Consider the following 17,483-nt stretch of genomic DNA (forward strand, 5'->3'; position numbering starts at 1 on the left):
CTGAACATATTTGGACCTGACAATGTTATTCATGATCGATTTTCGGTAAGCAACCGATAGCCACAATGAAAACAATTGACTAAACCTATGATTCAATGTGATTACTGATTAGTAGGCAAACAAAACCATCACTTTTATCCAAGCCCTCTATTCCGCGATGTTTTTCTGTAAATACATCTCATATGTTATTTCCAGATTTCATGCGGCTTCACCAGTAATTTTGCGGTCGGTGATTATGGCATTTCTTCGCTCGTTCCGTTAAACATGGTCAAAATGCACGAATTTACCCTACCCGTCTCTGCGTTTACTGTGACCAGCAGCAACAATTTCACCGTGATCTTTGTCGGTACAACCGCTGGAGAGCTGCTCAGAGTATGGAAAAATGTTTTATATTGTTTTTTGTTAACCTGATCTTTCAAACCTAAGGTCTAATTCAGGATTTGACAACCTATGCGAAATACGACTACATTGGCGCATTACCCCAATAAAGATAGTACGTGACAAAACATGCCTTTTGGGAAAAACATAATTAACAAAGAAAAGGTCCTTTAAAACAAATTGTGTTTATTTTAACGGTATGTATGTATTAAGAATTATTTTAAGGTGCTGTTAGTGTTTATTAGAAGTAAGAAAAGTTTATCTTATTTTTGTGAAATCCTCTTTGCAACGCCTATACTTCTCAAAAGTTTGGCCACCCCTGTCCTAGCCTTATTTACAACCGGTGATTGAAAATTTGCTATGATTTGTGAAACAATAATAAGGTAACCAAATTGAAACAACTTAACGTCTTAACAATTGTCAAAATTGCACTAAAATGCAGTAAAACTGTGAATATGTCGCAGTATTACACGCCTCATGTTGGATCGGTCTCGCTCTCTGAGCGGATTGCAATTGCTCAAACTCCAATACTGGATTACCTTACGGTGGACAGCAACTCTCGTTCCGTGTACGGAATTACGAAAGACGAGGTAAATCAAGCCATATACGTTTGCGAATGAAAACCTTTGCTGAACTCTGGTGTAATGTACTTCTTTGATCGCAGGTATTCAAAGTCAGGACTGAGAATTGCAAGGCTTTTACAAACTGCCAAACGTGCCTGGCAAGCAAGGACCCATATTGTGGGTGGTGCGTCCAGGATAGCGCGTAAGTTTATTTTTCTATCTATTGTGATCTATTTCTATTGTGGTGCGACCTTTTTATATCACTTTTACATCAAGCTCTTTTTTACAATGATTAAGGTACTAAAAACACCATAAAAACAGTAACTATCATTTAATTAGGACATAACAAATCGTCAATAAACATATATCGAAAACGAAAAAAAGGTTTTATTTCATTAGCATAATTAATACAATAGTGTTACTTTTATTGCCATTTAACAACTAAAAAGTGCAAATGTCCAGTTTTGGGCTGGTGAACCCTATACTACATGTGAGTTGTATCCAAATGGTTGTACGCCGGGCCAACATCTTACGTTTTCACACAGGTGTTCCATCGCTGCAGACTGCGCCAACTCGTCGCGCAACGACAGATGGATCGGGCCACAATTCCAGTCCAGTTTTTGTCCGATCGTTGCCGGTTTCCAACCTATGAACGTCTCGATTGGAGCATCGTCCACTGAGGTAAATTTGTCTACTTTCTGTGCACTTGAATAAAATAGAAAAAGAACTGGCGTGGTTGCTGTATACGTCGTGTTGTTCCCGCACCTAAATAAAAGGAAGTTTTGACATTTAAGTTCGGTCATTTTAAACTAAACGGGCTTACATAGCTTACATGTGATAATATACCGTTAGGTCCACCACCGAAGTGCCACTTAAAGTCAAGTTGAACTCAACCGTACTCTAACGCCAAACAGCATACGACCTTTAAAGTTGCCTTTAATAAGGCAGTAATGTGTTTTTGATCTAGCTATATTTGTTTGTGTCAGGCTTTCTTTACCGTTTCTTAACGTGGGCCAAAGAAGCGATTTAACAAGTGTACGTTATTTCATTTGTTTTCTGCTCTCCGGCTAGTTTACATAGCTGTATTTAAACCATTTTTTTTTTTATATTCTTAAACAACAAAATAGATGCTAAATGCCACAAAAAACTTTGCCAACAATTAACTTATATATGTTTCCAATCTTTGAAATCTGCGACCCCCTTTATTTTAGTAAAACTTTCAACCACCCTTTGTTTAGATTGAAGGTTTAACACATTTCTCGGTGTCAACTTCAGAACGCATTTGCTAACTAATGTGTATATTATGATTTTTGTTTTGCATTGCGATTGACGTTTTCACATTGAAAGAAAGCAAAACATTACTATAACTGACCCACCACAGGGTTGCGAACCCAGTTTGAAAGCTGTGGCCAAAGGTACTTTTAAAACCGATTGTTGCCACTCTCCGTTTTTTTTCAGTTGCGTCTGGTCTTTGACGGAACCGAACTGAATCCGCGAGCCGACCTGTACACCTGTCATTTCACCAGACAAGTCGCGGGCCGTGACCAACTCGACATCACTTCGAACTTGGTCGGTTTTCCCAATCAACCTCGTTGCGTGTTTCAACCCGGATCCGTCGATTCGCTTCGCCCCTTGAACGGATCAGGTAGGTGCTTTTGGCGGACTGCGGCGAAAATTGTCTACTGCTTGTACTTGTTCTGGCTTTCCCTTCCATGCCTCGGCGAACTTTATGGCGCAGTGGGTCTATTCCGCCCTCATACCTTGCCAGTTGGACAGACATATACCTGTTGTCTACCAGGTCGAAAGCAACAGATACTGATTTGCAAACCTTGTGCTCTAGGCATCGATGGGTAGCATGAGTTATAACCAAACATTTTAAGAGCGGCTTATTTTCATCCACTTTTTAAACGTATTGTGATAGTGTTATATTATAAGTTGAAGCATTGAACAAAATCAGCGTGTTTCTTTTGTTTAGTTTGTTATAATCTCCAAAGTTGTTTGCCACGATGTGGTCCTCTATACCTAATTAAAAAATCAATGATTTAACAAAAGAGGTACGTGGGTTTCATCAGGGTCTGTTTTGTCTAGCAACAAAACACACCGCGAGCTATCTGGATTATTTCCCTTTCCACCTTATTTACCTTTATATACCTGTCGTAACCACTGCATTTTTTCATCACCTTTCGGTGAACTGTCACAAAAGATAAACAATGCGACCTTTTAAGCCACAAAAGTTGATTGGTTTGAATTTAATTTTTGTTTTCGTAATACAAACTTTGGGGTGCATTGTAGTAACAATGGTTTATATGGATTTTAGTAGGCTTTACAATTTCCGGGGATATAAAATCTAGTTTGTGTTAACTGTTTTGTTTTGGTTTTCACGACCTAGTTAGTTTTCCTTTTCGTGTTGCTGCTGTTTTTTTATAGCGACAGGACATTGCCTGTGCCACATGTTGGCTACACACAAGCTTTGAGCAAGTTTCGTTGTTTACGAGAAACAAAAGACCATCGACTACCGGTCGCGTTTGAAGTTGCACGTTGCCGTCAATTAAATAAGCCACCACGAAAGGATTGTAATTAGCCGGTTTGCCGATAAGCGCGCAGTGTAATATAAACGCTACCATCATTGCATCACCAAAGCAAAACGTTTCAATTGCAATTTCGCGTCAATGCCCGGTGCCTACGCAGTTAGTTTCTGGCGCGGCGTACACAATGGCAGCAGCAGGGCCATTCACCAGTCGATGATTTCCTGTTTTTCATGCACAGACCACTCCAACGTGACGCTATCAATCAAGTACAAAGGCAAGCTGATGGCCAGCTCGGCACAACTGCTGACCGTCTACGACTGTTCGCTGATCCCAAACCTCAACAACTTTACCATGTAAGATCAAACGCGGCCTTGTTTTCAACTTGTTTTCAACGATTTTTGGCCATTTATTATGACTTGATGTTCGTTAATCCTCAAATGCTTATTTGATTGTTGTACGTTTTGTAGGTTGTTGGATTTTTAAACGATGTTTACTTTCTAGTAGAGTTGACCTATCTTGTCTTCGCCTTGGTTTATGGGCAGTGGATGAGTAAATAATTACCAAGTGCTTTGTATGCCAGCGTAAGATCGGTCTAGGTTAACCGTGATACATTTTAATACAGCAACAACGTTCCAGTTATCTCCGTGTTTACACAAGGCTCCAGCCAAAAATAGCCGCTGGTGTCAGCGGTCGATAAACCGTAGCACTTAAACACGGTCGTCCCGTTTTTTAATGTGGCGAGGCTAATATAGAACCCATCACACACACACACACTCACACACAAGCCAGGCTACAGAAACGTAGATAGCACAGCATCACTGGCCGGTTTCCTGCGTTGTATATTTCGGCGTAGTGCAGGCTTCGCCTCGCTTCGCAAAGTCCTAACTAAAGTCATTATGCTACTGGAATATAAAATTAGGGAAATAAGCTTGAAATAAAGCATGACTGTTCATTATGCTACTGGAATATAAAATTAAGGAAATCAGCTTGAAATAAAGCCTGACTTGTCATTATGCTACTGGAATATCAAGTTAAGGAAATTATTCTTGAAATAAAGCCTGACTTGTCTTTATGCTACTAGAATATAAAATTAAGAAAAATAAAACCTACTGTGCTCAACTTCTCATAACTGCTGATCAGTCAGCCAGAGTGTTGACAAATAGTCGCAGCAAGCTCGAATCAACACATTTCGTCCTTTATTCTATTAACTTTTGATTTCGCAGGTGCTCGTCGTGTGTTAAGAGCATTTGGAACTGCTCGTGGTGCCCCCAGAGCTCGACGTGCGCCCCCGACGTCTGCCCGGGGGGGTTCAGTGGGACCAACAGCAGCGCGATGTGTACGACCGTGGTCGACTTGGTCGGCAGTGGATTGGTTCTGTACGGTGTTGAATGGAGCTTCAATCTAGACGTCACTAATCTACCAGAGGTGCGTTTATTGCTTAGCCCTTGTATACGCCGAAAATAGGGCACAGCGGTGTTAAGTCAAGTCATTTGCCTAAAAGACTTAGGTCAAGTCAAGTTATTAAAAAAAAGAAATTAAGTTCACTCAAGTCAAGTCATAAAAAAAAGAAATTAAGTTCACTCAAGTCAAGTCATTGACAGTTCACTCAAGTCAGGTCATTACAGCACTGGTACGTGGTCTTTACGTATGTGGATTGGCGACTACAAACCTTGTGAGCATTTATAGTTTATATAATAAATTTTAATCGTAACTCTAAAAAGGCCCAAAGCTGGGCTAGTAAAGAAAATGGGTATTTTTTTAAGTAATATCCATTTTGCCTTCGTGAAATCGCCCGAATGCGCACAACCTTTGAAGTTTTTTCTACCCCCTAACCGTTTCTGTGAGCTATTATTGTTAACTATAAGCTGACCTCAGTACTAGGTTGTAACCCTTTAAATTCGTGGAAGTTTTGAATAGGTCATTTTAGCATTGTTTAATTCGTCGCGCGTATACTGAAAAATATTGCATCTGGCACTTTTCAGAACCAGCTTTGCCTGATTGCGGCTTCCGGTAACAAAAAACAAATTTTCGTGTCAATATCGGACGTTAAGCCAAGTAATAACTTAAAAACTGATATTCTGAATTCTAATTTATATCTTGTTTATCAAATCAAGGGGCCAAGCGATTGGCGAATCCGGCCCTACACTTAATAAATGTGGCCCTTGCTGTAAAATCTGTTTTTTTGCAGGCAACCGGGTTTCAGTGCAACTACCAGTTCTGCGGCATGCTTCGGAGTACGCGCGGAATCAGCAATTTGTCAGGTTACGTGTCATGCTCCGCGCCAGCAACAATGGTAAGCGGTGGACTTGGACTTTCCCAAACTTTTTCAAGCTTCGCGTATCCTTTCGGTTTTGCTGTTTGTGTGGCGTACCCCCGAAAGACAAACAAAATGAAAACACACTTTATATGTTTTTAGGCTTAGAATTGAAAGTCTTTAATCTGCAATAATAGACTTTTTTTAGTCCATATCAATCTGCAATAAAAGTACAAACTTTAGCGAAAATGAATTTTTGGACCATAAGCGCTTAAGTGCTGATTTTTTTCCTGGCGTACATCATAAGCACGACAAACAGTTGCTATAGTGGTTGGTAGTAAGGTCACAAATCTCTTAAAATGTCTCACGCGTACCCCGGTTTGAGACCCCCTGGCTTAGTCTAACTTTAAACACCATTTAAAGCTTCGATTTGATGACAAATTAAAAAAATAACAACAATGCATCATTCCACCGGTAATTGTAGGGTTTACCACGAAATGACTCATTGGGTAACCATAATAGTTGTTAATTTTTCCGTTTTGTCCTTTTTGTAGTTTTTTTACCAGTCATGATATTTACATTCGGATCAACACTGTTTCTCAAACTTTGTTAGCTTGCCGCACAGCAAACAAATTAGAGGCATTTTTTTACAGTACAAAATATCACAATTTAACAATCGACCTTAATACACGACAATTTCTAATACAGTGATTCCAACTGTGTGCCGCGGCACACTAGTGAAGCTTTTTGTAATGCTGAAAAAAAAGTATTTGTATTACCAATAGGCATACACGCAAGTATTTTAAATACGCACTATTCATTACAAATTAATAATTTCGAGACATTTACATATAGTTTGTCGTGTGTTAAGGGCGATTGTAAAATTACTCTATTGTTGTTCTGTTAAAAAGTGTGCCGCGAAATTGTTAAGATTTGTTTAGTGTGCCGCGAGCCAAAAAAATTTGGGAACCACTGTTCTAGTAAATAATTTTATTCAAGTCTCGCATGCTAGCGGGTAAAAATATTTTACAAAATTACCAAAAAAAATTCGCGACAAACTTGAGAGAATCTCATGAGGCACCCTGGTGTGCCACGATACACAGAGAATTAAGTGGATAACTACTCAACGGGTTTTGTAGAATCGGGGTCGTTTCCAATCGGGTTTAACTACACGGATGGTAGGTTAGCAACGAAACTAGCGGGGTTTTAAATACTTTCTTTCGTGTCGTGCAGCTTGTTTGCGACCAGCGCAAGTTCAAAGTTCGAGTCTTCCTGACAAAAGGCAGCTTCATCGTGGACAGTCCAACCAGTTACGGCGGTAAGTGATAACGCCCGTATACCGTCTTTAGTGTGGCTGAACGACTCTGCCTTTCGCTATGTCATGCTGCATGAAATGCCGATCGCTTCCGTTTTGATTTCTGGAAAGCGCGTTACTTCGCATGGCGTAATGGTAAAGCGGTGCCGAAACTGCCTGTCTGACACATTTGCAGCAAAACAACTCGGATGAAGAAGGCTGGAACATTTAACGTTGCATTGCGCTTTGTAGACAAAATTTCCATTTTGCCCAGGGGTTTTAAACTGGGTCCGTAAACCCCATGGGGTGCGTGAACTTAATTTTGGGGATCGATGAATGCCTAGTTGCATAAGCATTTTAGTTACCATTATTAGGACTGAAAACAGCAGTTTCTAAAGTATACTAAACTTGTTTAATAGTTTAAGAACCCCTGGTTTGTGGCTTATGTGTAGGTTATGTTATATGCAGTGCACCAGTTTTCGGTGTGTATACACCATCACGCTTTCCACATTGACAGTGGTCAATATATCGTTCTAAAAGATTTAAACTCGTTCCGGGGCTTGGAGCAGCATTAGAGTGACAACGATACTGGCGTTGACGCAGTTCTACTTCAATTATATGATCGCCCAGGCGCTTTCACTTAACAAAGCAAATCAGATGATTCCCTTGCGTAATTTAACGCGTGTTTGTCACGGCGGTATATTGGAACTTGCGCACACAGAGACGCGGTTTAAGGGGTCGTGACCCCGGCTTACACAAGCACAAACGGCCAGACATCCCACCACGGGAATAGCCGTCGACGACGACCTGTCGTGCTCTGACATCTGGCTGTAACTCGGCAATTAGCATACTTGAACTTACGCGCAAAAGTTCGACTGGGAAATGGCAGAAGGTGACGCGACATGGCTGCCACTTCCACATGGAGGAATAACGTAGTGACTGCCGATATTAATGAGAAATTACTTTTCAACACCATTTTAAAGACGATAGTTGGAATCCTATCAATTTTCATGCACCACTTCCACATGGAGGAATAACGTAGTGACTGCCGATATTAATGAGAAATTACTTTTCAACACCATTTTAAAGACGATAGTTGGAATCCTATCAATTTTCATGCAGCGGTTAGAATCGCGTCTCCGGCGGCTTTTTATTATCTTAAGTCTAAATGGTACATGGTTTGGATACAGAGCGACTAACGAGACAGTTTTACCACAATGATAAAGGTTTTAAATAACAGCCAGTTTGATCATCTTAGAGCAGCCCTTCTTAACTTGGGGTAAATTTACCCCAGGGGAAACCTCGTTTAGGGGGTAAATCCAAGGATAGGTATTCAAGCTCAGAATATCCTGGTTTCGTTTCCAACTAAACTAGCGGCTTCTCTGCATTGCTTACCATAAAATCTACCTACTACTTCCAGAACATTGAACAACTCGTTGCCAAAAAGCAAGGGCAGCCGTCGTATTGAATATAACTGATGTAATTTGTTACTTACGTTTTTTTATTGAAAGCATCTCTTTATATGTTGGGAGTTAATCTGATCTTCATCTTTGTTAAAAGGGCGAAACATACAAAAAAGGTTAAGAATCCCTATCTTGGAGTGTACAATACGCCAATCCCTAAAAATACTAACTCTTCCACAGCGACTGTATACAACTGCGAGGCGCCGGTCAGCGCCAACGGCGACTGTGGCACCTGCCTCCAGTTCCGCGAGAAGTTCGTCGACTGCCTGTGGTGCAACGCGACCAGCAAGTGCCAGACGGTGTCCTCCTGCCCGGCGCCCCAGACCCCAGTCACCTACGTGCGCCAGTGCCCCCCGCCCACCATTACTTCGGTGAGTTTGGCCGTTGTGTTTCGCACAGTATAATGTAGTGTTACTGTAGTGTTACCCCAAAAGCGGCCGTTTATTTTGGTAGGTCGCTGATTGCAGTAATTCGTACAGTAAGATTTTTTGAGTTGGCTTTAAGCATAATTGCTTCTAAGTTTGAGAAAGTTGCGGAAACAGTACGAACACAAATCTTGATTGCCGTTACAAATTTCATTGCCTATAGTTTTTCTTAAATTTGGTTAAATTTTACAGCTTCTCTTTACAAATCCAATGATAAATTGCAGCCAGTCAGCCAAACACTATCTTGTCGCATCGCGTTAATGAAATCGCCCCACAGACCACCGAATGCGTTTCGAGGCCGGTCTGTTGTTATCTCCGCCGCCCAAACAGGCTTGGCATTCGTTCGTTTCTGGAGAAATTTTCCTCCAAAGCGCTCAACCCGATACTTCCCGTCATAGCATCGCCATTGGCGCGGCAAAGTGGTGTTCCCGAGAAGCCAAACCAGTCAGTAAACAGTTCCTCTCACTTTCGGTCACGCACTAGGCAGATAGGACTTTTTAGTGACTCGTTCCATCCCTGCATAAACCACACATTATTGTGTTTTGGTTCGGGCCTCCCTTCCTTTCGCCCGGTAAACATTTTTATCATAGGCCTATACTGTAAACACGAAAAACTTCGCGGCAGAATTTTGTGCAACAGTATACGAATCGACTGCTGTAAACCTGCCAAAACCTCTAGTAAACTTTAAACGAATTTTTAACGCCTTCGTATACAGTTTAATTAAAGTTTGATTATGATGTTTTTTTCAACAGTAATGTAAAGTGTTACGATTGACCTAAAAAAGAGCACTTTGAATCTGTGTTTTTAAAGTCGAATGTTTTTCTTGACTTAAGTTTCATGGTCTTGTTGACAAAATTACATTTTTTGAAAAGGTAATAGAATCGAAAGACTTGATTTAATTAATGTCATTATATGCGCACCGATAACTTAGAATTTAGACTATATAAAGATAACTTGGACGTTTTTCTAAAATAATTTTCTAATAAAGATGTCCTAAATTCTGCTGGTATTCCTTTTGTTGTTAATTTTAAGGTTGTTAGACTGTTGACTGAGGTAGACGGTGACATACAGTTGACTTGCTCTTTGTGTCTTTGACAATCATTTCAAAAACGGGTCGACTTGTACTTTAGTACAACGATAAAGTTTGGTCGATTCAAGATTTAGGCCAGTGATTGTAGCCTTAGAGCACTGATGCCTCGCGGGTACAAGCGCGAGACGCCTAAATACATTGCACAGCGTCCAGTCGGTGAATCACCGATGCCGAGTCACGCTGAATCACGCAAACGTCGAAACACTCCGGATCTGAATATACCAACCAGCGCCGTTTGTTTTCAGGTGTATCCGCTGAGCGGTCCAGTTAACGGAGGAACGAAGTTGACAATCGAGGGCTCCAACCTCGGCGTCGTTCCACGTGACATCATAAACGTCACGGTTGGCGGCGTTCCGTGCACGCTCAACAACGACGAATACTTGGCATCGAAGAGGTTAGATTTCTGCTGTTATTATCTCCAAATCAGATAGGCGCTTTGCTGTAGGCCTACCGCTGCTGGTAAAACGACACACTGTTTTATCTACGACGAACGCAACGTACCAAACGTTGTTTAACCCATGAAATGTTGTTTAAATTGGTTAAACTCTTGGGTTTTAAATTGGTTAAACTGTGGGTTTTGTTTAGAGGTTTTCAACTGCGCGTTTTAGATGACCGTCCTTACAGGTTTTACACTAAACATCTGAAAGAAGCTCATGATATTCTTTTTTTGTTTTAAATCGGGGTAATTCTTCTTTACCCTATAGTGGTTACTAAATTGAACCAAATTTATGATATTTGCTATGGTAAGTCCACTTAATAAAAACGTTTTAAAATTTGTGCAATTCGTATAACTGTAGAAATATATTCGCTTGACTTGATCCATTCTCAGAATCAATTTGCCTTTATGCACGTTTCCATGGTCGTACTGCTAAAATTCAAATTTAATCCACAAAAATGCGACGCAATTAAGACCAAGACTTCCAAATCGTGCCTCGACCCTTTTAACTCTTTACAGGTAGTTCGACCTGCAAACCACACTAGCCCTATTTTTAGTACAGCATTCGGAATTCGTTTCCAGTCGGCCCAACGTTTCTCTGCTGTGCTTTTGTTGAGTTTTGTTCACTGCCGAGAAATCAACGTAAAAACCAGGCGTGAAGTTGGCACGAAACTATAGAGGTCAGCCATTCAGGGCTTGCAAATTTTAAGTGGTCACCGAAACCAAGCATCTTATTTCGCTTCCCGTTTCGGGCGCAACTCGCTAACCTCGTGATTTTTGCTGTTGTTTTTAGGGTGGTTTGCCTCACACAGACGGCGGCGCCGGGAACCGGCCCCGTCACCCTTAGAACGAACCACAGCGGCAAGGCGGTCAGCTTCGGAACGAACTTCAACTATCAGGTAAGATTTTGGAGCTTTGGCTTGTATTTAAGTCTTAAAAGTTAAAGCTGCTGGTGTTACTATTCCGTGCAACACTGGTACCAAGCCCAGACAGCTTTCCTTTATATGCAAGGCCATAGAACCGCTCGCGAAATGCTGGAATCCGCCTATAGGCAAATATTTACCATGTGCTTTATGTCGGTAAGATTGCGCGTCTGGTTCGTCTGTAAACGTAGGGCGCTTTGTCGCTCCCTGCTCGACATTTGATAGATTTGACGAAATTTGCGTTTCGTATATAAGGGGACCTTTGTCCGGCAATTGCCTTGCCTGCTGGCCACGTGTTACTGCCTGCTAAATTTAATAAATTGGTTAAAGAAGACCATTTGGCAGGGCGGCTGAAATTTATTTGGTATGTTTATTTTCTTTCTTTAGCTTTCGTGTTATTTTCTCATAAATAAAAAAAGGCGTATAAACGTGATTTGTAAGGAGCTTGACACATGAAGTGCCGATTGAAACTTGCCCGGTACATTCCTAATGTAAAACACTAATTGCTAAAGAAGAAATGTCAAATGCTTTATTCAGGTTACAACTCGAAAAAGATGTGCTCCGGCGAATAAAACTTAGCGGTAAACGAACTGAAAAGATGTTGCACGGACCGAAATACAAAAAAAGATGTAGCGCGAAGCAAAAGTTCTTCACGGACCCCAGTTTGAACACCACCGCGCTATAGAAATTGACCTATGTGTACAAAGTCTCGATCGGCTCTGTAGTAATTGGACCCACTCAGCGCATTCTCACCCAAAGGGTGACGTCACTCATTACGACATACCGCTTCTGAATCAGGCCACGTTCCAGCCGAGACGCGTGGTGCTGCTATTTCGTATAGTCGTTGCCTTGTCAGCAATGCGTAATTTGTCCGCGAACAATCGAAGAGTTGTCTATAGGGCGGTTATTAATTGGGGGTCGCACCAGCGTCTTGGGAATATGCGTTTCGAAACAGCTGGCACGTGCTTACCAGTGGGTTTCGAAGCTCGGACGCGCAATCTAATTAAAACTCTGCTTGACCCCGATCATTAGTTTGTTTTTCTGTATTTAATTAAATCACGCCAGTTTGTTTTTAGTCCATTTTTGCCGCCTCAAATACCAAAGCTTCCTTTCTCACTTAGTGTGTCTTGGTTCAGTATAACAAAATCTGTAAAATTGTTACGATTTCTTGTCAAAATGTTTATGGTTCGCATAAACCGCTGTTTAATATAAATAAGGTGTTACTTAAGAGGTTTATATCTACTTAAAACAAATCAAAAAATATCCAAACAATGCGAGTATTTTAGGCACGAATAAATTACGCAATTACCTTTGATGGTGAAAACATGTGAAAAGCTATAGTGGGTTTAGAGTGACGGTTGTCCGCGACGTTTTGACGTCAGGAGCGACAAATATTACAACCGCAGCAGTTTCCCTGCTTGGTAGAAGGGCAGTACGTAACTTTCAAACTGGACAAATAAGGTACAAGGCGGTTTCATTGCGCCAATGGTAGTCCCCTGCTGGTGAACAGCCGTCGGCGCAAATAAAATTACCCATCGTTCAGTGGACTTATCCGCTCAGTACACATTTGGCAACCTCGCGATTGTCGAATCCCCCCTAAGTGCCCTGAAATTGACTTCTTGATGACCCTCGATGACTGCGAAAGGCCTCTCCAGCCTATTTCGCCATTGTTTGTTCTTACGCCTGGGCAGCAAAAAAGCAAGACTTGAAGTAATAAAGCGTGGTCAAGGTATTTTCATATATACCCAAACCAACAAATTAATAGTTAACAAGCACATCTGTCCAAGACGAATTTGACAATTGATCCTGATGGACAACAGCTTCGTAATTTATTCTGACTTTTTATATACTAATTACGATATTAAAGGTAAAGGCCCGAGAAACGCGTATTTTAGCACACTTGTAAACATATATCGCAGACCTAAAATTATAACGACAGGACCACATATTCAGTTGCGTCAAGGGCCTTGCCAAATAAAACTATATACTATACGTGGCATAAAAGGTTGGTTATAAAGCCCTGCTGTTTATAAATTGGTCATTTGTTTTCGCAGACAGTTTCTGTTTCTTCGTTTTCCCCAAGTCAAGTTCTGAACAACACGAAAGTGACGATCACCGGGAGCGGAGTAAACGCCGGAAACGGAGCCAGAATCGTCGTAAACGGCAGCACAGTCAACTGCAACCCTCGGTAAGGATTACGCAAACAGTCGGTGCCTAAATGTAGAGTATAGCTCCTTTGTGACGGCCTCCCGCGATAAGCTACCGATTTGACTTCTGATTAGTCTGCAACACGCCAAACTGCCTTATCTCAGTTACATATGTCGCCGTAGTGTAGGTCGCCAGAGCCAACGTGCAAGTGATTATGACCGTAACGCTGGTGTAAACAAGGTTATCTCAAACCCTCGGATAATTATTTTTGGTATGGTCAAATTGGACTGTTTTTGACATGTTATGGCATGCGATTGGGGAAAAAATCACTTAACGTACCATATAATAGTTTTAATAAACCAGCAATAAACCGTTTGGCTTTTAGTTTACCGAAGTTGGCTGTAACAGCTGAGTGACTTTTTCAAATGCAAAAGTCAAATGCAACCCGGACACAATTTCCAACATTAAACGTTGCAATTAGGCTGTTTCGACGACGAAAATGACGCATTACGCATCTACGGTCTCCAGTTTCTGCATTGCAAGCGTTGAGGCGCGAGAAAGCGTTCGGGAATATGCATTATGCATGCATGAAAAATCGCCGACGTAAACAGAAGTGAAGCGCGTGCGATCGCACTGTAATTTAGCCCTGCACCCGCTGGGCGCTATCCATTAGAGTTGTGTGCAAGTGTCTTTATGTGTCCGCCTACATTTCGACAATAGCTGCTGATTGTAAACCGTTTTTTGGAAATAACTGGATTTAAAAAGCGCATAATTGCACACAACTCTTTTCTTTAAAAGTCCTTGGTAATTTTTATGTGAATACTTGGCGATTGCAATGCTCATTTTGATCAGATGTATTAGTTTTGTCTCGGAAAGTATAACAGGTGTACTGCATCTAATGTCTATACATGTGTCATGTAAGCCTCTATAGTTTGTTAGGAAAACCATATCAGCTATAGTTGTATAGCAAACATAAAGTAACTGAAGCTGCACTTTACTCATTCACCGTTTTCCATAATTATGTATTTAACTCCATAAGAAGATTAAAGACGGAATATAAAACTAGTGTCTTGTATTGGAAAATATGCAGCATTTGAAACTCGTTCCACTTTGATTGCAATCTCCGTTTTAAAATAGGACAAAATCTCCTGTCATGCATAAGTCAAGGTGAATATAATGTTAAAACCGCGACGCACTTAAAAGGGTCAATCGCCTCGCAAGCCATATGCTTTTCGAGCTGGCCGTTTAGGCTTGCCAGTTTCCGGATTTAAAACGAAAACATTTCGTTAATTTGGCACTTACTGAGCATCCGCTATCGCTTGCCGACAATCGATTGCCAATCAATCGCCCTGTTTTGGCAGACACATTTCAGGCCTTGGCAGCAGCAGCAGCCTGTCCCCGTCTTTGGCAAACACAGCCAAAAAGAAATGTGGACGGGGATTTACATCGCCGTTTGCGCTCGGTTGATCCGATCGACTAAGTTCAACAAACTCGTTAAGAATACATTAGTTTAAACAGCGCCCCCGCTGTGGCATATTATCTTTGTATGTTGTAGGTGTTCTTGAGAACTAACACGTTTAGTAACGACATCCTCTGCTTTTATTATTTTAACCGTAGGCGCATAGTTACAGACTTGTTCGTGTTCAACACTATAGTTGATCTTACGGTATTCTGATACATTAAAAAACTAAGCAAGTACGTTGACAAGCAAAATTTTGGGCGGGGTAAATATCTTGACCACGAGAAAATTCGCCTGTATAAATTTTGTTTTTTGACTCCTTGTTGATACGAAAACGTTTAGCAGCTCACAAAAATTAAGTCTGTGTGGCAAATTGCTTTGATTCTGCTCGCTAACGTAAAGGCTACTTACGAAGACAAAATTAGGGAATTAAGCGGGGCAAAGACACTTTTGGTCTCTTGGCTAGGCATATACGCCAAAGCCTCCAACATTTTTAGTCTTGCACAAACAAAGCTCAGCATTTTTGGTTTATTCTGCAGTTCTTCTACTATACTGGATTGCGTTAGTCCTAACGTCGTCCAGCCCGGAAACTACTCGATCCTCGTGAAGGTCGACGGCTTCAGCAGCTACGTGCCAGGCTGGCTCCAGTACTTTGCTGTACCCGGAATATTTCGCAGCGGCCCGCTACAGAGCTTCAAAAGGTTGGTTTACATTACTCTTCAATCGAATTGCATTGATGAAAGTCTCCAAAACTAGAAGAAAAATTTCAAACTATATAAAAGTATAGGAAACCTTGTGTGAAAGTTTCAAATTAAATTACCATTGTGTAAAGAGTAAAAAAAACACACTGGGTTCGCTACGACGTTGAAACGAAATTTATTCGAAAAGTTTACACATTTGTTACCGACTTCGATTAGAGCTGTGCTATGTCTTTCATTCGTTAGTGGATATTAGGCTGTTTGGTATGTGTGCCAGTAACCCACCACATTTGCTTTTAAATTTACATACTTTTCTATATCGAGTGAGCCCAAAACAACAAAATAAGTTTTAAAGCGATGTACGTTCACTTGTAAGGTTTTACCCTAAAAAGTGTCCTATTACTTACCTGACGAAAATGCTCTTATAAGTTAGTCTTGGCGAGATCTAGTAACAAATTCAATTTAGCATTATCGAAACACCTGTCTCACAGTGATCGGAAGAAACCGTTTTTAGTTCCCGATTACAATAGACCGAATAAAATATTACCTACAAGTGCACGTTGCTTTGCATAGTTTGGTGCGCAAATGTGTCGTCGTGGTTGTTTACGAGTTCATTTTTATGAGTGATAGCCTGTTTCCTGTCGAAAAGTTCCACTACTTTGTTTTGGGGAAATGATCTTGGTACTCTACTTTTACTCAACACTTAATAATGGCGCGTTTTAAACCGGGTGTTAGTATCCTCTATGACCGGCCATATAAACTTCCCATTGCGTCAGTCTCAAACTATGATCCAGTAGCAAACGTGGTCTAGACATTTTATTCGCCAGCAGAGCGAAATCTATATATTTTGCTAACACATCTAAAACGAGCGTTGGTTTCTGTTTTCTATTGCAAATTTATTAAACCCTCTCTTGCAATTAGTTGTCCATTATGATTTTGCAAGTGAGGTGTTGTGGCGCTAAGTACATTTTAATCATATAAAATATTTTGCATATATCACCTGCTTTCCGGTAATTTGTAAATAGCGTAACAAGTTTTATGTTCCATTGAAACACAAGTGCTGTTTATCATGACAACCACACCGCGACTTAATTACCTGACACACCAGATATCCAGTCTTTGTATATTGGGTCTTATAGGAATGCCTGACCACAGAGTTTAAAATGGTCGATTGCCTAGTGTAGACATCGAGAATTTAAGCCCTACAGCAGGGTTTTTGACCTTTTTATGGTCGTGATCCAACTTTTTTAAAATATTCCGTGGCTCACTTCCTAAAGTTCTGCTTAAATTGGTTATTTATAATCAACTGAAATTTGTAAGAAATCAAAAATAACTTTAAAAAATGTGTGAAGAAGAAGAACATTTTATAATAACCCACACATAACGCAACTATTAATGCGAAGTTTAAGAATGTACTTTAAAAAAAGCTAAAGAATTAAAATAAAACTAAAATATTTACAGACGTAACAATTTCCAAATGCTCTGTGGACCACCAGTTAAGAACACATGCCCTACTAACTGGTCCCGTCAGTTCGTTTAAGAGTACAACGAACTTATATTTTAACCGTCATCACTAGCACATGCATACTACAAAGGTTATTTTTCTTTATAACCTTGCTTCTGTTTGCAGCGGTGGCCGGACGATGACCGTTAACTTGACCGATGCAAGAGGAGTCCACAGCGCTGCCTTGGAAGTGGCTGGCTGGGCACCTGTGGTAAGTAGCACTGCATGATGAATATGACCGATCTTGTGTCACTTCCCTTTACCCGATGCAACTAGGCAAGGGAACGAGGGCGGATGTGACTCGTTCAAAACGATGGGAG

General features: G+C 40.9%; 1 protein-coding gene across 1 annotated transcript in view; it reads left to right on the top strand.

Annotated features, from left to right (window-relative positions):
* The window catches only part of LOC146147055 (plexin-B2-like), a 42,267-nt gene that overhangs the window by 1,688 nt on the left and 23,096 nt on the right, over positions 1–17,483 (top strand). The window contains exons 3-17 of the mRNA XM_083387904.1: positions 196–372; positions 843–968; positions 1,043–1,143; positions 1,487–1,622; positions 2,400–2,586; positions 3,708–3,822; positions 4,693–4,894; positions 5,658–5,762; positions 6,957–7,041; positions 8,661–8,851; positions 10,241–10,389; positions 11,225–11,330; positions 13,409–13,542; positions 15,501–15,662; positions 17,290–17,374. Of these exons, the coding sequence (XP_083244030.1) occupies positions 196–372; positions 843–968; positions 1,043–1,143; positions 1,487–1,622; positions 2,400–2,586; positions 3,708–3,822; positions 4,693–4,894; positions 5,658–5,762; positions 6,957–7,041; positions 8,661–8,851; positions 10,241–10,389; positions 11,225–11,330; positions 13,409–13,542; positions 15,501–15,662; positions 17,290–17,374 (2,061 nt within the window). The remainder of the gene's footprint in view (positions 1–195; positions 373–842; positions 969–1,042; positions 1,144–1,486; positions 1,623–2,399; positions 2,587–3,707; positions 3,823–4,692; positions 4,895–5,657; positions 5,763–6,956; positions 7,042–8,660; positions 8,852–10,240; positions 10,390–11,224; positions 11,331–13,408; positions 13,543–15,500; positions 15,663–17,289; positions 17,375–17,483) is intronic.

This window comes from Ascidiella aspersa, chromosome 4 (genome assembly GCF_963924565.1).
Source record: "Ascidiella aspersa chromosome 4, kaAscAspe10.2, whole genome shotgun sequence".
Lineage (NCBI taxonomy): Eukaryota > Metazoa > Chordata > Ascidiacea > Phlebobranchia > Ascidiidae > Ascidiella > Ascidiella aspersa.